The 22,422-nt window shown below is 37.8% G+C and overlaps 1 protein-coding gene and 1 long non-coding RNA gene across 4 annotated transcripts in view; one reads left to right on the top strand and one right to left on the bottom strand.

Annotated features, from left to right (window-relative positions):
* Window positions 1-11,333: 11,333 nt before the first annotated feature.
* Window positions 11,334-13,437, bottom strand: LOC135414917 (uncharacterized). 2 transcript variants are annotated; one of them, XR_010430904.1, is made up of 2 exons: window positions 12,268-13,437; window positions 11,334-12,131 (listed from the first exon to the last, which is right to left on the bottom strand). It is a non-coding gene; the product is annotated as an uncharacterized LOC135414917 (long non-coding RNA). The 2 variants fall into 2 exon arrangements; XR_010430905.1 differs by having other exon boundaries at window positions 11,334-11,889.
* An 89-nt stretch (window positions 13,438-13,526) lies between these two features.
* The window catches only part of TBC1D22A (TBC1 domain family member 22A), a 156,236-nt gene continuing 147,340 nt past the window's right edge, over window positions 13,527-22,422 (top strand). The window contains exons 1-4 of one of the 2 annotated variants that reach the window (XM_064656246.1): window positions 13,527-13,719; window positions 16,120-16,176; window positions 17,864-18,204; window positions 18,973-19,152. In XM_064656246.1, coding sequence (XP_064512316.1) covers window positions 13,658-13,719; window positions 16,120-16,176; window positions 17,864-18,204; window positions 18,973-19,152 — 640 coding nt within the window. In that variant the 5' untranslated portion in view covers window positions 13,527-13,657. The remainder of the gene's footprint in view (window positions 13,720-16,119; window positions 16,177-17,863; window positions 18,205-18,972; window positions 19,153-22,422) is intronic. The other variant, XM_064656248.1, reaches the window with a different exon arrangement.

The following is a 22,422-nucleotide window of genomic DNA, read 5'->3' as shown; positions in this document are numbered from 1 at the left end:
CCAAAAGCTTTCATCAAATCAGTGGTTGTTCAACAGATTATAAGATTTTGCTCTTTGATGCAAAATGATGCAACTTTAAGAATAGTTTCAAGGCTTGTTGGAACATGTTTCAATTACAAAAACCTTCTGTATTACAATATTCTAGGACATTCCACATGAATGGGTTTTAATCATTACCCTTCTTTTCTCAGGCTGCAGTGAAATTGCCCTCTCATAATTGGGCACCAGTCTGAACTGCAGCAGTGCAGTTGCAATGAGAAACCATGGGGATGCTTTGGCACCCATAATTATTTTAAACACTTTAGAAAGTGCTGGGCCTACCGACTCTGTAGTTTACAATCAACTTTTCTACCCTTCACCATGTGTTAACCCCTCTAATGCTCTGATTCCTGCTTAGAATAAACATACATTAGAAACACCAAATTGGTGAAAAATGAATGATAAGGAAGGAAAGCAGTTTTTGCTCACACTTTATCAACAACTTTTTATTAATATGTATGAATTATATATTAATCAATAAGCAGTAAGCACTGTTTAAAGAAATCTAAGTCTGCCTCTTATGTAAAAAAACACCCTAATTTTCAGTTACAAGTTTGTTTTCAGCCTGCTTTTGTAGGGCCACCACAATAAAAACAGGAATATAAGGAATGGTTTTTTTTGGAAAATTCTAATGTGAAAAAACAATAATTCACAGGTTTAATATTAAAAAACATGGCAAAGAAAACAGAAGCATTGCACATCACTCAGTGCAGATTACTTTTATATTGAAGCCTTGGGAAGAAACTAATCATTGCTGTAAGTAGGCAGAACACAGCTGGGAGTGGCTGAATTGTGTTTGCAACCAAGGCAGACTGAGCAGCACTGTGTAAGGCAGCTCAGCTGGATTCCTGAGCAGTGAGAGGCTGCTAACCATCACAGCCTTTTAAAACACCACAGTAGTAAAAGCCCACCAAATGGCTGCAAGAACGTGTTTGGTCTCAGGCCCAGTGGGAATTTCCTCAGATTTCAAATAGTGGGGGCCATATGCCAAGATCCCTGCAGCACTTCTTAGCTCAAAAGTAAACAGCTGAATGTATTTGGCACAGTTTTTACTATGGCTGCTCAAGCAGCTTTTTATGGGTTTGTATGGGCATGGTATCACAGCACTGGAATTAGGAAGAATTCTTTTTTAAATCAATATTCTTTTGCTAAATCTCTGGAAAGTGTGTAAAGGGAAGGTATGAACTGACAAAAAAACCCACCTTAAAAATAGATAAATAAACAAGCAGAAATTTTTACTCATCTCAAGCAGAAATCCCCATCCAATCATCCATCTATATATACACTAATGCTATTATCAAAGTTCTTGCTTTATGGTGAACTTGCCACCGGCTGCCGCAAAGAGAGGAGCCCTGAAGAGAAGATACAAGGACTCCCTGAAACAACATCTCAGCCTTGGCCATATTGATCACCATAACTGGTCTACTCTGGCCTCCAATTGGGAGGCCTGGAGATGCACCATCTATAACGCTGCTGATGCCTTTGAGAACGCACGCAGGATCACTCTCGAGAAGAAAAGACAACGCAGAAAGAATCGTGCCTTGCAGAATATACCACCTAAGGAGTCTTTCTGCTGTGCCTTTTGCAACCGGAAGTGTCTATCTTGTATTGGCCTTTTTAGCCACCAGCGTGCTTGTAACAAATGTGGGTAGAGCCCTTCCCAAATCTTCGTTTGTGAAGCCTAGCCATGATGATGATGATGATGATGATTATCAAAGTAGGTAGGTTCCAAAAATGCAGATTCACATTACCAGCCGAGTGGTCACACTGGCATGAAAAAGGCCAGGTTCAAACGCCACACCATAACTCTTTGATCTTCATCTGACTGACATCTGGACATGCTGCAAATGATGCTTGACTGGATCCTCAAGACTGAGATTACCACAACATTACAGTACTGAGCAGTATCAACACATCAACTCCAACAGCTGTTTTACTGGCAGACTCCAGGAAGACCTCTTATCATAATCTCTTAATGAGATATTAATACCAACCCCAGAGGAAACTGCTTGCCCTTTCTCAGAGAGGTATTATCAGTAAATGCCAAACTCTGTTTACTGTGGTGTACAGGATGGAAACGCTGGTGGCGAGAAAAGCATTCCCTGAATCCTCCTCTGGAAGTGGTAAGACAATCCTGATCTATGTGCTTCCCTTGACAGGAAAAATTGAACATTTAAAGGCCAATACTTGGTCAACAGAAAACAGAAACCAAGACAGTGGGCTTTGATGATGCTTTTATATGAGGAATAGTAAGACAAATTTTTATTTTTGCCTGCTTGAATGAGAAAAAACATTGATCCTGTATGAAATGGTAGTGAGAGCTGCTTACACAATAATGATACAAATTCAGTTTGTTATGTAATAGAGGACAGATGAAGTAGAAATTTCTAACGGAAAGGACCAAGTCGTAAAGAATAGTCCTCTCAAAAGCACACAAAGCTCTTCTTTCTTGTGGATGTTATAAAAGTTCTCAGATTATTTCTGAGAAAAATGTCTTTCTTCAAGGTTACAGCCCTTAGAATTCATAATATCTGTATCTGGGCTCTTTATAAAAGTCAGGTTTTCTCAGAGCAGCATGAAACCTTACCACCTAGGTTCAGTTCTCCCAGGTATTGTGTATGTGGATACTGAGGCCCACCCGCCAGAGAAAAATCAATAACGATGCAGGTTAGATGAGCAGGTGGCAACAGAAAAAAAGACCGCGTGAAAGAATAAACATTCAGAGAACCACAGATGCCTATTGCTGGCTGATTTTTCCAGGACTCCTAGGTTTACAATAGATCTCTCTGATATTGATCGTTTTTCCTTGGTATCAAAGAGATGAACAATCCCACTGAAGTTTGCAGGAGCTGACGGATGCTGTGAAAGGCTTTCCACAAGAGCACTGATAAAGTTCCTTGCCTATTTCTTCTGCTAGAGGAAAAGATAATATGGATTCACTGTTGAAAGAAACAAAACAGCAAACAAACACTGAGCAATTCTTTTAAGGTAAAATACGTATTCTGGCTGCTCATGCCTTGCAGATGCAGAGAATCACATTGTTTCTGTACAAAAAGCAGGTTCTGCATTGGTTAGGTTTGAAGAAAATAAGCAATGTTTTTGTCAATAATTCTGAAGCTCTTACAAGCCCGATGTTAAAATCAGTGTTTTGGTGGTACTATATATCAGCTAAATGGAGCTAGAATGGAAACGAATTTTTCAAGATTTTCAGCACCTCAGAACACAAAGAAGAACATGGGAGCATTTTTGACAAATTGGGCCTGAACAAGTACGATAGAAGTGAGGAGACATTGTTAAGCATGCTTTCTGTCAAGGCAAATATATCTGTTTACTCTGATAACACCAATGAGCATCTTCTCTCTGTTAAACAACTCAAATTCATTCAAAACTGTACTGAGTTTCTATCAAACCTAGTATAAACAGACAATGTAAAAAGTGAAAAGACGTTGAGTTCTCCTTTTTTCCCTCTTCCGTATTTCTTAAGGTTACTGGAGTCATTATATATCTTCAATATAAAAAGAAAAAGCCTTCACAAAATAATTCTTTGTCTTTGGTCATCTAAAGCCTCAAACTGGATTATTTGGGACTTGAGCCAACAGAATGATTAAATAAGTCAACGGGAGGGTTAAAGGATGCTTCAATGTCTAGCAAGGTAGTGTTTTCCCCTCAAATGACAGGAGGTCATAGGAAGCCACAAGACTACCATATGCCCTTTCAGCTAAAGCCATCTCTGACTGCATGAAGAGGATGCAAAAAGATTACAAAAAGGTTTTTAATCCATTTCACTAACCAGTTACATAATCCTTGATTATTTTATACTAATGATATTATCCAAAACAATACTGATATAGCAATCTGAGCAACACTAATCTCTTCCAAGGTTTGTTTCTCAGAAGAGAGCTGAGCTTTTTTCAGCAGAGAGCCCTTTAGCTCTAGATGTCCTTTCACCACAAACTGACCCAGTGTCATGCAGCTCTGGTTTCTCTCAGCTGGAGGTACTGAGGCAAACTTAGTTGTCAGCACTGGCACAGCAGCCTGGCCGGGAAGCCAGCCTGGGGGCAGGTGGAAGGACTGCAGAATAGTATCCTTTCAAAGTCAAGCACCTGGGGGGTGTCCAGCCCTTGCACCCTGTGCAGTGAAGTGCTGCCAGGTCTGTGCAGTCATACAGACCCCAGGGTAGACTTGTCTGGTGTCAGCTGCAGGAAAAAAAGCTAAAACTTTTTCCTCTCTTTCCCACTGAATTAATTGTTGGTACGTGAAGTAGTTCCTTCACAAAGAGAGTATACTGTTGAAATGGCTGAAAGGGTGAAGCTTAAAAATGCAGAAGGTGCATTTTTTCTTATTATCTGAAGTTGGCAGACATATATTTACAGATGAATCAACTCAGTTTCCTGGGCAGAGAGACGAATCAAGTCCCTAGAGCTTCATACCATGAGAGATGCTTTGGAAAGCGTTCCAAGTAGTCCTTTATCAAATAAAAATGAAGTTTTGAGTCAGCAGCTCCTCATCAGAGTATTGATCATTTCCTGGCATAACAACATCTTGTTTAGATGATGACATAATGTTTCCAGTAGAGCCAAGGACACCTCAGCCTCTTTCCAGATATGCCTGAACACACTGAAAAGTGCAACGAGATGCAGAGTGCTGATGAATAGTTCTACGCCTTCAAGAAAGGAGAACTTGAATGCAAACAAGGATTGATTAAAATATATGTTTCTTTCACATTTTGAGGTGGATGAAAAGAAAAGCACATAAGCTTCAAGCTTTGACCTGGCTTATAAATACAACAGAAGATTTCCCAAGCTAAGTTAGATACTGAAAGTTTACCAAACAACAAAGGTGCTACGGAAAGCATCATGGCTAAACTCAAAGCCTTCTCCTAGATCCATAATTTCTAAGCACTAGATGAAAACTGACTGGTATTTCTCTGTCATAATAGTTTTCTCATTAATTTTACTGGTTTTCAACATACTGCCAACTATTAGCAATGAAAGAAATTGGATATTTTCTTGTATTGTGCTGTGTGTAAGAGAGGGAAAATTAGGGATATCATAAAAAACACATGTAGCTGCTGCTGTGGTGATTTATCCCTTTGCTACTCCCATATGTTCACACTTTAGCTGGATAATTATTTAAGAGCTCTGAAGAAATTGCCTGTTACTTTTTCCTAAGGAAAAGGCCCTGATACAAGCCCCCCTTCCATGAGCCATGTTACAGAAGGCTCCAACTCTCCTGCCCTCTCAGTGAAGAGAGACAGAACATACTTCCAGACAGCAGTTTAGATCTTAGCTGGACTAAAGACTATGCTGAGATGGCCTCCTTTCTTCATTACACAAACATAGGAAAGCTCATTTTTAGACTTTTGACACAGCAATTTAAATAAATTTGTTCCATTAAATTTCCTTTGCCACAAACATGAAAAGTCCACTATTCTTGCTGAGACTCCAAAAAAAAATCACATTTTAATTTGATTTCTATATGAGATTAAGCATCTGTATCTAATGTGCATTCATATATATACATATGCCATGTCTAAAACAATGTAATGTTGTTGAGAGTTTAAGTAGTACAAGCCAAAGAGAATTGAATAATAGTAATAAAAAATTCAAAAGGGAATAGCTTTGAGAGCAATTCATAGGTTGTGCAGCCCACGGGGCTGCTATGATCATCTCCTCTAATTTTCTGCACAAGGAACATAGATTTTTCACACAGTAAAAACCTCAATCAAGACCAGTGAATTGTAGCTAAAGCACAACATAGTTTTCAACAATATATCCACTTTTTCTAGTATTAATTTCCAATCACTAAATCACATTATGGCTCTGCTACCTTCTGTAGTAGTGATTGTCATTATAATTACTTGCAACTCTTAATTTTTGTCATGGGTGATTTTTAATTTTTAGAGCATTATTAAGAATGTTGGCTAGCATTATCTGAGAACTGGTATAAACAGAAGGGTATCATATACAAATTTATATAAATCATAGACAACAAAGACAGTATGGGATCAGACAGACATGAATAATATTAATAATTATATTATTATTAATGTGCGAACAAGAATCCAGTTTGAAATGAGCTATGAATTTGAAATTTTTGTCCTCCAGTACTTACAAAATTTTATTTTTCAATATTACAGAAATTTTTTTTAAGGGCATTTAAAAAAATATACAAAGGTTTGTCTGGTAGAAATCTATCTGTTCTTCCCTTGGATACATTAGTTAGTCCAGTGTAAGAGACAACCTTCTTGAGCAAGTCTTTCCTCTCACAAAACAAAGCCAAAAAGGAGAAAACACATAAGTTTTCAAACTTCATTAGTATTTCAAAATTGTTCCTGTTCTGCAGCCCGTGGCTGATTTTCAGAGTTAGAGAGATTTTTGAAAAATGACACATATAATGGATTTATTTCCTCTGGCTACTTGTGAAATCTTATTTTAATGACCATGCATACTAGAATTATTACCACTATACTTCAGGATTTCAGCAGAAGAGATTAATCCTTTGAGCTCTTTCTATTTAAAATGGCTTTAACTTCTGAGGAGCTGCTTGTGATCGCCTTATCATTTTTTCTTCAAAACTCAGAGATTCTCTGGTTGTTTTACATCAGTATTCTCAGTTCATTCCTTGCACTAAGATTGCCAGTCTTGAAACAACTGTCAAGACCATTCAAGCAAAATTGCAAATTTTCATTTCAAGGTTTAGAAGCTAAGCTGTTCTTTCTTTCATTACTTTATAATATGATGCTACATGCTGTGTTATATGGGAAAGTGATATGAATAGTGAAATACTTAATTCTCACTTTTTAGTCTGAGTTTCTTTTTTCCCCCTAGCTGAAAACCTTGTACTACTCCTACCCATTTCTCAAAAGTAACAAGGTCTAAAAGGAACTGCAGGTTTTGATTATTTTTCCATTTCCACAAGCATTCTTAAATATGGGAAAACATTTATCATCTTCAGCTAATGAGTACTTTGTAAATCCAATTCACTAACAGGATATACCTCTTGGCCAAGGAGCAGCAACACTTAAAAGCAAATGTAAAAAATACTTTGTTACCTTTATCATGTATTTTCGCCCCAATATCAGGAGTTACTCCCATTTTCTTTGCACAATAATTTTTCTTATGTCTCTTTCACAAAGCTCTCAGCCTCTCTGTTACTAAATCCTTAACCTTCCCAACACTCTCACTAGTAAAATGGGCAGCTCAGCCAACATTACCCCAGGAGCACTCAGTAACTCTTCCACTGAAAGTCATGCTGGAAAGATTCTGTTACTAGGACTCCCACTGCAATATCTTCATTATACTTGTTTCTCATGTTTACATTTACTCTCATTCAAACAAAAGCATACACAAATGACAAAAACAGCAATAAAAATTCAATAATGGACATTTAATGAGACCTGATATAGACTTACCTCTTAAGTAGCAAACTCCATTCCTCTCTCAGAAAAAGAAAACATGACTTTGATACAATTCACTTTGACTTGAAGAGTAATAATAACTACAATGTATTATACTGAAGATATTTCTGGAAATTATATCTATGCAACACACTGCAAGGGCAGCTGTAAATTTATATTCTATCCTGTATTTTTCATTCATCTTACACTTCCTGAACTCACTGTACCACTAATCCTCTTCTACAGAAATTGTATTAATAGGATTTCAATGCTGAAAATATGTGGAACACTAAGAAAGAAGTGAATAAGACTCTTTTCAGTTCAAGTGTACATTTCCACTGCTCTGCAGAGAAACTGCAATGGATTAAAAAGCAAACGGGGAAACTTATTTACCTTCTAATATACATTTGGATGAAAGAGAAATTAATTGAAAGATAAATGGGGTTGAATAGCATGGTAAAGGCTTTGCTATCCTCAAGAAACATCAACAAAAAACAACCCCTTAAACAGATACGAATGACATGAAAAATGCATTAATAGTGGCTTTGAGGCATGAAAAGAGATGTCAGTAGACTTGGATACAGAGATCCAAGGAAAAACAATTAAAGCACTCGTGATGAAGCTGGATAGTCAAAGGCATGACTAAAGAAAAAAGCCAAGCCCCAAAACCCAATAACCAAACCCTGAGAGAACAAATGTATGGCAATTAACACAAAGCTTGATGCGTTCTAACACCTGAAAATATCCACTGAAGATAATCTATTGCAATTTCTCTGTATCATCATGTCTCCATTCTTCTTACCTACATGGGAAGAGTTAAAGATTCACTTCTAAATAGCATTTTTTGACCAAAAAAAGGAAGAGGCCAAGGACATGATCGATGCTAGTGGCATGCCAAATGTAACATCTCCATGCTGAATACATCTTCTGAGAACAGTGGATCAAACAGGAGAAGAAACATCCAGAGAATGAACTAAAATAATGAAAAAGCAAATAATTTTGAGAAATACTTCTCTCTCTCTCTGGTGTTTTTCATGAAATTTGAGATTAAGTTGTCCATTAAAATAAAAATGACCAAAACTTCGTGGTTGAACCAAAGCACTGAAATTTGCTGTAGAATTCCTCCTTAGAGTTACAAGACACTTTGTTTCAGGTACTTTCTTGAAAAAAATTAAATAATACAAACTGTGAAAGAAAGAAAAAAAGGTGAGGCACATAGCAAGATGACTATGGCTGTTTTAAACAGAAACTTAAAGGATCTGAGAGCCCTACTCACTCTCATATTATGTGCCCAAATATAGTTTTGCACTCCAGTACATTATAGATGATATTCAAAAAAAAAAAAAAAGACAATTTGTAGATTCAGAAAAGCTCCAAGACACCCATCTTTTACATTTTGCCCTACTCCATGTCCAATTTTTAGATAAAGCAATAGCTTTGCTATTTGTTGTGACTTCCCCAAAAAAAAAAAAAAGAAAAAAAAAAGTGGTTCTGTGCCTGTTCCAAGAAACTGCCTACTCCTAGTGACCTTAGAGAACCAGTATTGCCTATTTCCTCATCAAGCTGCAGTACCAAGCAGGTTTTCTGGCATCTTTAAAATTCTCCCAATATCTCAAGGTCTTTTAGCTTCAGGAAATATAAACTAATGCTCCAGTGATTTTGCTTTTCACCTTGCTCTGATAGCAAGTTGAATGTGAAATTCAGAAACTCATATGAGTTATATCAGTTAAAGAAAGTAATTTTCTATGTAACAATGAACAGAAGTGAATTATCATGGCTCAGAGCCAAAAAAGCATTGATTTATTTCTGTTAGTGTTTGAAGTTTTGTCATGCTGTAATGCTATGTTTAAACCTTCACTGTATGTACAGGAGGCACAACAAGGTGGAATTTCAAGGAACTAGAAATATGTTTGAAAGAGGCTCTGTTGCTTTTGCCAACTTCCCTGTCTTCTGTCCAGTACTTCCACTTACAAAGCGTCCTTCCTTCTCTGAGTCATTTAAGCCTTAACTACATATTGCATCAGACTCCTGGAAAAAGCATTTCCATACACTGGTCTGCTGGTGAACAATCACTTCTTGGACAAGGATTGCCGTTCCAGACTACGCCCAACAGACCGTGTCAGTTGCTGTGTTGACAAAGGCAAAAATAAAACTAAAAACCTTCACTTAAAATGTATGAAATGTAAACATGAGCACTGTCACTAATATCTTAGTGATTGAAAACTTTTGAAAACTACCCACATTTATCAGTCTTCTAGAAGAAGAAACAAGACAAAGACATTTACTCAAACCCAGCACATATTTATCTATTTATTTATTTCTTTCACTGTGTCACAGCCTTCTTTTACTGATATTGAATACAGAGTGTGAGTGTGCATGATTCCATACATGTGCACTACCACTGTAAATGTATTTTGGCAATCTGCTTTTATTTTCAAAATCTTTTTCAATTCATGTGTAATAGGAAGGGCCACTTACAGACGAAAAGCTACAAAATGCTATGATGATGCCTTATCTTCAATGATGACTCTTCCTGGCCATTACTCTCTAATGTTGATTCCTTCTCTCTTTTTTCCTCTCCAATTTTGTGGAGAAAAATTGCACTATCCTGAAAGAGGTCTTGTTACTATGTGATTTTCTGGACCATGTCTAACATCTTTGAATCCAGCTATGCCTATCCCTCTTCTTTAACATCCCTTTGCTCTTTCTTCCATGGTTGCTTACCCCATTTATCTTATCCTGCCTCATACCTTTTTGTCCGAAAACCAAGTACTGCACACTCTGGGATTGTTTTCTACCCAAGATAAATAAATGTTGTCTTCCTCCCTCTGATTCTACCAGAGTTCTGATTTTGGGTTAGGTTGCAACTTCACTCCATTTGCTCAGTTTTACTTTAAAGAACTGCTTCTTCTGTGACATTACAATAAAGTACATGGATACAATAGCTTAGTAGAAAGGCATGACCATGGACCAGACAGAAACAGTGACCAGCCACTGTAGAAAGCCTTGTGCGCTACTTTCAGAATCACTTCCACTAGTTTGTTAAGTTGATAAAACTGTGCAGAAAACAATGCTTCAACACAGAAGTCTCATTTGAATTCACTTTTTTTCCCTTATTGATTAAAGCAAACAAAAAATTGCATTTAGAGAAATGTGGCCTTGTCAGTTTGTAGGGTGAGTTTAAACCACCCCTCACAGCTGCGTCTATGTTGCAGCGTGTTGCTGACACAGCAGTGCAAGGATAAGCAGGAAAAAGCACTCCCCAGCTTACACAACTTTATCAGCAAATCCTCCTGGTCTGAGTGCAGCTAAGCTAGCAGGGGAGTGCTGTTGTCAGCTTAGTTACTTATGTTTAGCATCAATCCATACTTTCTCATCTATCATCAGAAAGAGTTCTTTTCCCAAAATGCACTGTACCTGCACAGAAAAGTCTACCTGTGTAACCACACCAGCACAGCTGTACCAGCAGAAGCTTTCCAGAACAGAGCTGAAAAGCAAATTGGTACCTGTCCACACAGCCCACCAGCTATGACACTAAACAAACATCTCAGCGTCTACTTTGTTTAAAACATTTCTAGTGCAAGCTACAACACTCCTACTTCTGATCAGCCAAGAGCATGGCTACATTTGTACATTTTAGAACATACAGAAAATTCCTGAGCATCTTCAATAATATTTACCAACTGTGCATAGTTACTTGATTCTGAAAAATGGTCAAGAAGAAAGAAAACAAAGGAGAAGAAAAAGGAAAAAAAAAGTTAAAAAAAGGGAGAAAAGAAAAAAAGAAAGATGTCCACAAACCTCTCTGTAGCTCAATACATTATTTGACCATACTAGCAACAGACCTCCTCCTAACTATAAATTCTTGCATACAAACAGCATGAAGCAGAACAAATACTACAGCAGACATTTTAATATTTCTTATTGCTCTGAAATAACAAAAATTCCCATACAAGTGGTAACTGAAAAATTACTGCCATCTGAGCAAGGCAGAGCTTAGTTGATACAGTTGTGCAGACTTTGAAATAGCTGATCTGGGTGTTTGGATGCTCTTGAAGACTGTGCTCCTCGGCTGCAGCGAGTGAGTCCCAGCAGTGACTGCAGCGTTGTTGTGCTCCTTGAGAGCACCTGGACACTGGCAGATCTCCTTCTCAAACAGAAGAAGTGGAACAGTGGAACCTGTACACAGCCTCAGCTGCCCATGTCACATATCCGTAAGCAGAAAGGTTAAGCAGGAACACTGCTAAAATACATGTTCGGACCACATTCTCCTTCCAAGTACTGTATTGCTTCTTGTGATACTCAGTCAGTACTATTTTATAAGCCCTCTTCAAGAACACACTCTTTGTGGTCTCAGATCACCTTGAGTTATGGGCATAAACAATTGTTCCCAACTTACACGATGAGGTCTTGAAAGGTTCCTCTCTCCAAATCCTTTGCATTTCCAGAACCTTGGCAACACAGGTTTGTGTAAGAGATAAAATAAAACATGGGGTAAGGAGAAAATATAAAAGTTAATGGAAAGGGAATGGAAATAGTGTCCTTGCCTACTAGAAAGTAAACAGCAGAGAGAGCCCAGTCCAGCTCTATGTGACCAGCCCACGGGTCTAAACTGGCAGCAGCCCTCCACAGTAGCAGACAAATGCCCTTGCAGTTCTTCTTGACACAAGAGTAGCTCCATTTGCAGCTCGGACTTATTCACATGAACAACCAATGCAATAGTTAGTTGCTTCCAGTACAAAATTCTGCAACACAATAAAAGCTTAAACACAAGGTAATATACACTGAATATAATGAAAACTTAATAATGAAGTTAAGGTTGTACTGACCTGATTACGTAACTCAATCAAACCTCCTCTGCTAAAATGAAGTTCCACGTGGCTGCACCAGACTGACACAAAAGTTAAATGGCATCACTTCAGAATCCAGGTCAACTGTCACAAGGATGACAGATGGCTGGGGCTGTCTAGACTTAATCTAACTACATTTCCCTTTGACAAATATCAACAATGAACAAATGGAAAGAATTGAAACACAGTTTTAACATCCATATTAATACTAATGGTAGAATGTCACAACTGAAAGTACCTCATTCTAACGGCAGCAGGCCTAATTTAAATTTATCTTGCTACAACCAAGCAAAGTTCCACTCATGATTTTGCAGATTCCACTTCACTTTAGCTAATAGACATAGATAAATTACATTTATGTTTCTTGTGTATTTCTTTAATGCTGATAAAACCCAAGGTTCAGAATTTTAAGAGGGATCCTATTTAAAGGACACAAATAGATGATACTACCCATAGCATATTTATCTATAAGTATCATTGAAATTACAGCTTTCACCTGTGGACTGTGATCTAGAAAGATCTATGAGACATTTTATTTTTTTCAGTTCTTAGAAGTAAAAATCCCAAAAGTAAATCCCACAGAGAACAGAAAACCCCTGTAACTCAGCACTTTTTTCTCAGGAGCCATACTCCAAAGAACAACGTTAACCCATACCTATTTTGTTGGCAGAAGTGATTTATCCTTGGACCAGAATTGCTGAGAAATCTACAGACAAATAAACCCTCTGAGCCTTGTATCATCCCAAAGCCATAAATGACGTGGGTACAATGATTGGAGAACTTAAAAACAGAGAAAGGTTAAAGCCACCACCCAGTAACTGGCTCAATAATTGGAAATAATTGTAAAAGGTAAAGTGGAAAAAAAATCTGATGGATTTTGTTATAAACTGATGTCCTCTTCCATTAAAGTTTCCTTCTACGGACGTAGCGAGTTTTGCATTTCTTTGTAAGGAGTACGCTGAAGAATTAGTCTGTATGGTTCAATCGAAAAGGATTAAAGTCCAAAAACATTCATACTCAGAATGCCACGAAGTTAAACCTAACTCGTGGGAACGCTTTGGAACCACGGGAACCGCGCGGGGGAACGTCCGAGCCGGGGGCTGGGGCCGGGCCGGTGCCGCCACCGCCCGCTCCCCGCGCTCCTTCGCTGCGATTGGCCCGGCCGGACCCACCCGGCAGCAATCTCACTTCTGATTGGATTAAACTTCCCGGGCGCTCCGGGGGGCGAATGAGGAGCAGCGTTGTTTTCGCGTGCCAAGATGGCGGCGCTCAGTGCCGCTCCCGTGGAAGGCCATGGCGGGGAGTGAAGCCTGAGGCAGCGGGGCCGGGTCGGGGCCGCGGGCGCGGACGGGGATGAGGTGACGCCGCCATGGCGAGCGACGGGGGCAGGAAGCAGTTCTGGAAGCGGAGCGGCGCGAAGGTGCCGGGCAGGTAAGCGGCGCCGCGGGAAGGTCGGGGCCCAGGATGGCGGTGCCGGGCCGCGGGGGGCGGCGCTGCCCGGCCTCGGCAGTCCGGCATCGCTGCCTCCACAACACCGTGTTCTTGCTGCCCAGTTCAGCGGGACCCTGCAGTGTGTCCCCTCTGCACGGACCGTGTGCGGTCGGTCCCTGCTCGAACCCGGTGCCTTGTGAACTCCTCTCCCGGAGCCTCCCGGCGCGGGCACCCCCGGGGGCCCGGGGGAGATGCTGGTGGTCTCAGTAAGGGTTAGTTATAACTTATATCAGAAATTGTTAACTAACTATCTGAATGTGCGCTCCTAGCCTGACATCGTGGTTAAAAGAGTCAGCGTGATTCTGGGAGTTGGTTCGCCGGGAGATTTTGAGTGGGAGAATGTGTTTGGCTTTCGGCAGCGGTACAAGTCAGGATATTTTAAAACTTGATACAAGTTTTGGTGTTTTTTAAATGCTTTGCAGGAAACTGGATTTTTTGGGCATAGAGACAACTTGTAGTTTCTGCTGGATATTTCCAGATATCATCAGTTTCTCGACTTTCTTCCTGAAGTGTGAGCAGCAGACCAGTCATTGTGTCGTTGCAAAGAACTAAAAGACACATTCTCTCACTCAAGGTTTTCCAGGGCATGCACCCCTAAAGTCTTCTGAACTCTCTTGACTATTATATCAGGCTGGGAATGCATGTTCAGATGATAGTTTAGCGATAAAATTCTCTGCTCTTATCCCTAAACTGTTCTCACAGTACAGTTTTTTATGTTCTTTTTTGTGAGAATGGAGTGTATTTGTGGTTCTCTGCACTTCGTACCATTTACTTGAATTCAACAACGCTGTCCTGCTCATCATTTACCTTCCTATGTTTTCAGTGACCCATAAGCCCTGACTGGAAGTGGCTTTGTTTCTCTAGTTATAAACTAACTTTTTCAGTCCAACGTTGCTGTTCCTCTAAACCTTTTACTTTGTAACTTTGCTGAGTCCCTTGAGGGTAAAACATATTTGACTCTTCTCCATTGTGCGGTGTTTATGAATAGTTGCAGTTAATTTGCAGGCAACTGTAGGTGTGTGGCAAAACAAGGACACTGGGGAGAATGTGCTTTTGATTTTTCTTTCTTTTTTTTTTTTATGGCACGGAGAGGATTGTTGTTGCTTTGTATTTGTTTAGATTTCCATTGTGGGTATTGATAGAGCAGTGTAAGGAAAAGGCAGATTCTGTGTGGAAGTGGACAGTGACACTTGAGCCTCATGTGAAGGTAGAGCAAGAAGTACAGAGACTTGACTGTGGAGAGTATGGAATACAGTCATGTGGAAAGGCTGGTGGTGGACTGACTTTTTTTTTGCATGGAATCACATAAAAATCATCAGAGTTTTATAAACCACCAATCTCAGTCACTGCCAGGGCTAATTTCACTAGTGTTAATGCTGCCCCTGTCCTGTGAGTCAAAGTCTTTCTTAAAGTTTGTTATGACTACAGCTTTTTTGGCTTGGTTCTACCTCAGGTTTACAGTTTGGACTTATTTATATTTCTGGTCTGGAGATTGTTCTTTATTTGTCAGGAGACCATGTTTGTCTTCTTTTATGTGGTTTTTGGTACAGGTTTAGGTAGATGCTAATGTTGCATGTGATTTCCTTCTCTTACAATCAGAGTTTTGTAGTAATAATTGCTATTATGAAGCCACATGTAAATCTGGATGCATTTTCTGTGGAGTATTTTAGTTAAAAATGATTTTATAGCTGATAACTGGGAGGTTATGAATGTTTAGTTTGTAGGGAGTTTTGTTTTTCACACAATAACATGCTGTTTTATAATGTTAGACACTGTAGTGAATAAATCTATCTTTGGAAGCCTATTTGTTTCAAAGCATTTTTTAATACCTCTATGGCTTTTATTCTCTAACATGGCACCATTTGCATTTTTCTTTGAATTTGTCATCCTTTTAGTAGTGGTTAAAAATTGTCTGTTTGGATTTTGGGTGACAAGGGTACACAGCAGATTAAATCTTTGCAGATATTTCTTTGAGAATTAATTTTTTTTGCAAGAGACAAATGAAGAAATGATGAATCAGAGAAGAGAATTTTAAAGCAATGTAGATTCTTATTGCAGAGTTAACTTATTTCTTGTTTTAAATCCTGGTCAGAAAAATAAGACAGACTAAGTTAGTTTAGTTCTCACAAAGAGCTCCTATTTGGCAAATCTGTGATTTTTTTAAAGTAACATTTTATTATGCACATCAATTGCAGCCTCACTATTTTTGGTGGTACGTGGAATTCTTTGAAACAGAAAACCGTTGGAACATTTCAGTTCTGTTTGTTATTTACTATTTAATACACAGAAACCCTCCAAATATTTATTACTTTTGTGGTAACTTTCTTTCTTTTCCTTTAGTATTCAACATGTGTATGGAGCTCAGCATCCACCTTTTGATCCATTATTGCATGGAACGTAAGTTAATTTATTATTTAAATATTCCAGGTATTTTGGATTTCCAGTTATTTTGTCATCTCTTTTTTTTTTTTTTCCCGTTGGCTATTAAGTTTGTTGTTAATCTTACTTTTTCAGTTTTAGTCATAATCTTGACTTCCCTGTTCTGACTTCTCTTTTGTGACTTCCTGATGCTTACCACATTGGGAGCAACAAGTCAGCTCTTCAGCTCTTAACTAATGCAGATTGCCAACTTTTAGTATTTATTTGAAATGCCTATACATGGGAAATTATGGTAAGGACAAAGAAAAGTGTTATAAGGACAAATATTTGCTTGGAAGGACCTTGTGCTTCTACTAGACTTTTTTTTAAGAGCTGTTTTAAAATGGTGCAAGAAGTAAAAATTCTGGTTAATTTTCAGATAATACAAAGTTGAAGGCAGTTGAAATGTGTGATTTTGAGGGCTGAAGTAAAATAAATGGGATTAATTCATTCAAAATACAGACTCATAAAGAGAAACAAAAACTAGAAGCTTATTGCTTGAGATGGCAGAATTGGAGAAAGACCTTGCTGTTTTAGACAGTGATGACAAGTTGGGCGAAAGAGTAAGTGTTATAGCACCTGTTAGGGAAGATATTCCCTGTAGCATGTAACAGAAACTCTACTGACATTGTATGAGGACTCCGTGAGAGGTTTTTCTGAGTTGCAATTCTGCCAGCCTTATCGTACCAGAAAAAATAATAAACTAGCTCAGGTGGGAAGACAGGGATGATCAGAAATATACTCAAGAACGGTATTGCCACAGTTCCATGCTGTGTGTTCAGGATGACCCTGCTTGAGCAGGGAGGTTGGGCCAGATGACCCACTGTGGTCCCTTCCAACCTGACCCATTCCGTGAAAGCACAGTTAAGCTACTGGCAGTAACTTTTTTATTTTTTGAGAGCAGACTAAGAAACCTTCTGAATTTTATACCTTATTCACTGAATTCTGAAGGGAGATGTAATTGCTCTGCATTATTTTCAGTGAGAACAAGTGCCAGGCGAGGGAGTGATATTGGTTCATATCTCACACTGCACGTTGATAGAGGGGCAAAAGATTAGGAGCTGATCAGGGTCCACTTAGACTAGTAAGTAGAGGAGATATCTTGCCTGTGGGAAGAGCAAAGTTCTGAAACAAATCCACGCTGGCATGCCTGAATGGGGAGGAATGATAGATTTAATAAGTTTAAGGTGAGACTTGATTTGTTTATGACAGTGGTTGTATTGCATGACTGCTTATGATGACTTAGGAGTAGACCATGACTTGATTATGGCTCCTGTGCTGTTATACAGCAGTTGCATTGAAAGGGATAAAACCTCTACAGAAATTTATGAAGCAAGAGCAGTGCAATGTGTCCTGTCTCTTTTGTAAGCTATTCTAGTAGTAATCCTTTTATTTGACTTGGGGGTTGGTCTTTTTTTTTTTTGTTTTCTTAGCACAAGGGAAGGAAAGATTTGTTCAGCTTCTGTTCAAAGAGGAGTCAGTTTTTACAGCCTTTGTTCTCAGACTTCTTCAGCTGTGTGTTATCATGGATGGATGTAGCAGTAACATGAGTGGAGGGTGATAAATATTTTCTACCTATATAGTATCAAGTATGTATTTTGCTTTTTAGTTCTATCCATAGCTTCATTACTAGTTTTCTAAATATTGTTTATTTGGTTTTGAACAGCTTGGTAAAACCAGGTTCAAAGCCTCCTACAACTCCAGTGAAACTGAAGAAAGTCAGCACCTTCCAAGAATTTGAAAGTAACACAAGTGATGCCTGGGATCTTGGGGATGACGATGATGAACTGTTAGCAATAGCTGCTGAAAACTTAAATACAGAAGTGGTCATGGAAACAGCTCACAAAGTAATTCAGAATCACAGCAAGCTACAAGAACAGCATAAATTTCAGGAAGAACATCTACAGGAAGAAAAACAAGAGGAATTTGCACAGCTGACTTCAGTTGCATGTGGTGATAATAGGCTTGTTAAATCAGTCAGTGAAGGTCATACAGCGAGTGCATCAGGTATATTAAAAAGTGAAAAAGATGTTGCAAGTTAAACGAAGAGAGCTATAATATTTGCCCTGTAAAACAATAGCCACTTCCCAACATTTTCTTAATACCACAGGAGAATACTGTTTATTAACATTGATTTGTCTGAGGGAGAGACTGCATGCCATACTAAACTGTAATGTATGTGCGTGAGAAGTACATGTGTGAGGCAAGAATAATTAAACTTCCTTTGTTTTCAGCCTTAATAAATCTTCAGTTTTGGAAGGAACTTCCACTACTGAATGTATTTTATTGGTTGGATGCACCAAGATGTATGCAATTAATAGTAATGCTAATGTGAAAAATTCTTATTAAAGTAGTACCGTATAAAATATATTAAAAAATTGGAGAAAATCATGCATGGGGACTGGGAAATTCACTCTTGTGATCTGGTCTGTGGCTTATGTATAAGCTTTAAAGTAACCAATTGCAGTGATTTCTCAGTTTGTTTTTTTTTCTCAATTTGTTTTTTTAGAGAATGGCAAGGGGAATATGAGCAGCTTTTGGTAACACAGAGATTTTAGAAACCCATTAGCCTTGATGTTAGTACGATCTCTCATTGATGTGTTTTAATTGTGGAATGCTGCTTGAAAGAGGAATGCTGCTTCTGCTATATCAAAGTAATTTGAAGTCCAAACTTACGCTGTACTTGAATTTGCATTTTTCAAAAACAGAATTCAAGTGATCAGTAGCCTTCTTACTAGCTGAGGCTAACTGCTAGTTGCTTCTTTTTCCCCTCAGATAATGCAAGTGAAAATTCTTCCATGCAGAGATCACAGTCACTTCCACAAACGTCCACACCTCCCTTGGTGAGTGCAATGGGAGACTACAACACCTCAGTTACTCCTGGATTAACTGAAAGAGAAGCATCCCGATTAGACAAATTTAAGCAGCTACTTGCTGGCCCCAATACAGATCTTGGTGAGTGTTTCTTATAGGAGCTATGAAATACATCTAAATTATTCTTAAGCTATACAATTTTCCTGTTTGATGTGTTGTCTGTCTGACAGTTTGGTTAGGATCTAATCCTTTCAACATTTAGAATTGATCTGGCAAAAGAAAGAATAAAATTGAAAACTTCTAGTATTCACACTTTAATAAGTGATTTGTGTACATCCTTCTAATATGTAGGGTGTTCGATGGCTTCTTGTTCTTTCTCAAATTATTTCTTCCTACTAGACTAACCTCTGGAGAAAAAACCCCAAAGTATAATTAGCTGTGTGTATTGTTAATGCCTGATAATGGAACAGCATGGAGTGAAAGAGTGATCTTCATGCTTAGAAATAAATAGAAATGTGAGAGACGATGAGGCGTGTAAGTATTGCTGCTTCTCTACTCAGTGAGCATTCTTCATGTTCGCAGGCTGATACAGTAGTTCTGTGTCTCATCTGTGAGTGCTGACAACATGCTAATGTGAAAACAAATGTATTGTCAGATAACTTGACTGTTCCCTTTGTGCACTGGATTTTAGCTGCTGAATAGTCAATACAAGTGCTGAGAGGGTATCACAGAATCAAATGGCTTTGTATCCCAAGTGAAAATCTGGAGTAAGTAGAATTAGTGCACTGCATTTGGAGAACTTTGTGATTAGAAGGAGAAGTTTATGGCAAAATAATTAATACAGAAAATGTCTTTGAGGTAGACCATTCTAGAAGATATCTGCAGGGTATCTACTACAGAAGGAAGTAGAAATTGCATGTTTGCAGGTCTTGAATTGGTATCTCCTGTTCAGTAGTTGTCATGGTACTTCTCCAGTGTAGTATAGTCCAAGTTGTGGCTTTTTTTTTTCTTTTTGTGCTGTGTCTTATTGTGAGATTGATGCTAGCAAAATACAACTGTGGAAATAATCTGAACTGGACGAGACTTAGCACTTCAGTGAGTTATAGGACATTCTTGTGAAATGCAACTGTGAATAAAGTGAGGTGTTGAAACATTACATATTTTTCATAAACTCAAAAATGATAATCAAATATCACTTTTTCTCCCTTTGATCTAAGATGTTATGAGTTATGTGACAGTGACTGAGATGAAAACTCATAGTTTTTAAGAATGTTGTAATGGTAAAAATCTTTGTTATGTAAGGTTACAAAGTCAGAAGACAGAGTTTAATTTAAAACTATCCATTTTGCTTGTGCTGTCTAATTAGTTGGGAATGCTTTCCTGGTAAATCAGATTTATGGATTAAAGTAAAATAATTTCGCAAGAAAATTTTCACTCTTAGTAGGAGTGCAATCACCCTGCTGATGGCAAGTTGTTTAAACGAACTGGGTTTGTTTTTTTTTCCCTATTGAACTTTATAAATCTCACACTGAAATATAGGATATGAAATTTGAGTACGTTTGCTTGATATTAAAATGTGAAAAATATTTAGTAAGCTCTCAGTATTATTTCCTGTACAAATCACTAAATAATGCCTTTTCTAGGTCTGTTTTTAGGAAGCTTGTTCTTTCTTTTGCTGTGCAAAGTAATCAGTACAGAATTTGAAGTTGTGTGAGTAGAATTTGAAACCAGGTTTTGATTTTTTTGATGCAAATAACTTTACTTTTGTATCTGGAATATATCCAGTAGCCTGCATATATGTATATATATATATAATGATTTTTCTTAGTGAAAGAAATAAATTTTATTGATGGCATGCAAACTCTTGAATATGAAGCTATTAGGAGTAGATCATATATGATAGTAGTGCTTGGACTACATTATTGGTATATATTAGGGAAAGTGTCTATGCATGTATACATGCAAATATGTATATGCATTTTAAATGTATGCATTTTTGGAAGATGCTTAGTTTGGCTCTGTGCTACAATGAAGACTGCATTTAGAAGAATTCTTGATTTATAATGACAACAGTAGACTGGGAAACTGTTGTGCATTATGTGTGGTGGTTTTTTCATTTCTTGTTGGAGTGTTTTTTTATTTTTTCCTGTTTTTCTTCAGAGCAATACTGAAAATGGACTAAGGTAGAACTAGGCAACAGGCTCCAAGCTAAAATTTGTACTGAATAATGCGGGGTCAGATAGCTATTGTGTTGCAGCTGGCTTATGCTGTTTGTGTGTGTGTGATGTTGTGGTGTTTGTGGGTCTGTGTTGTGTTAGAACTAGAGAGAGTTGGGTTTTGTTTGTCATGATGAATTGAATTAGTAAGACTTGGAGACATTTTTGCAAATATTTCTGTTCATTTCTGCAAGTATTAGTATTTGTTTTGCTTAGAAGTAAGAGAAGTAAAATATTTCTTTTGTCTTCGTTTCCTTGATATAGTTTTGCATATTGTTGGAATAGATTATGTGACAAGTCCTTTCAAAGCAATATAAAATAAAGTTAATCTGTGGAACTGTAGCCATGTCATGCACATTTTCAACTCAAGACTTTTCGCTTATTATAATGTAAGAAATCAGCTTTAACTATGAACACAAAGTAATACAAATGACCTTGAAATCCGTTCAGTCACATTTGAATAATCATTATCCTATAAAGACAGTGTAAAATACAATATTAGTCTTGTATGTCAACTAAAAGTTGTGAAAGAATGTGTTCTTTCACTCTCAAAACAGTGGACTATGTGTATAAATTTGAAAGTGAAGATTATTTTAGCCACCAACAGATTCTGAAGTTGGGTTTAGTCCACAGATTGGGTGTTGTGAACTTGTAGAAATAGGTAGGTTCTATCAACCCCATCAAATAATATACCAGGTATAGACTGTAATTGGGATATGAATCCTCTGGTAAATATTACATAAATATATAATGACAGAGTCATTCTCAAAGTTTCAATGTACAGTTTTATCCAGCAGGTGCTTACATACACAAATGGTTATTAGAGCGAGGCATTATCTGAGAACATGAACTAGGAAAGGAATTGGAAAAAACACCTCAGAATTCTCAGAATATAAAATAATTAATTTTTAGGTTATTTTACTCTTATTTATGAATAAAGAGCCTATTTCCATGGCTCAAAAGTGCCCTTAATTAATTTTTAATATTTTGTAGAGCTGAACTAATCAACTCATGCTTATAATTTATAATTGCCCTAGTAATTGTTTTGAGTCTTTCTTTGAGACCTCCCACGACACTTCTCTGTCCTGCAGGCATTTTTGTTGTTTGTATGATAAATACATGCAAATAACATGCCTTACTTCCATTTGGCACTTCTTATTTGACTATTGCTATGTTATTACCTATGTTATAAATG

This window comes from Pseudopipra pipra, chromosome 5 (assembly GCF_036250125.1).
Source record: "Pseudopipra pipra isolate bDixPip1 chromosome 5, bDixPip1.hap1, whole genome shotgun sequence".
In the NCBI taxonomy this organism is placed as follows: domain Eukaryota; kingdom Metazoa; phylum Chordata; class Aves; order Passeriformes; family Pipridae; genus Pseudopipra; species Pseudopipra pipra.
The sequence above is the reverse complement of the archived record's forward strand: the minus strand, read 5'-3'. Positions and strand labels throughout refer to the sequence as shown.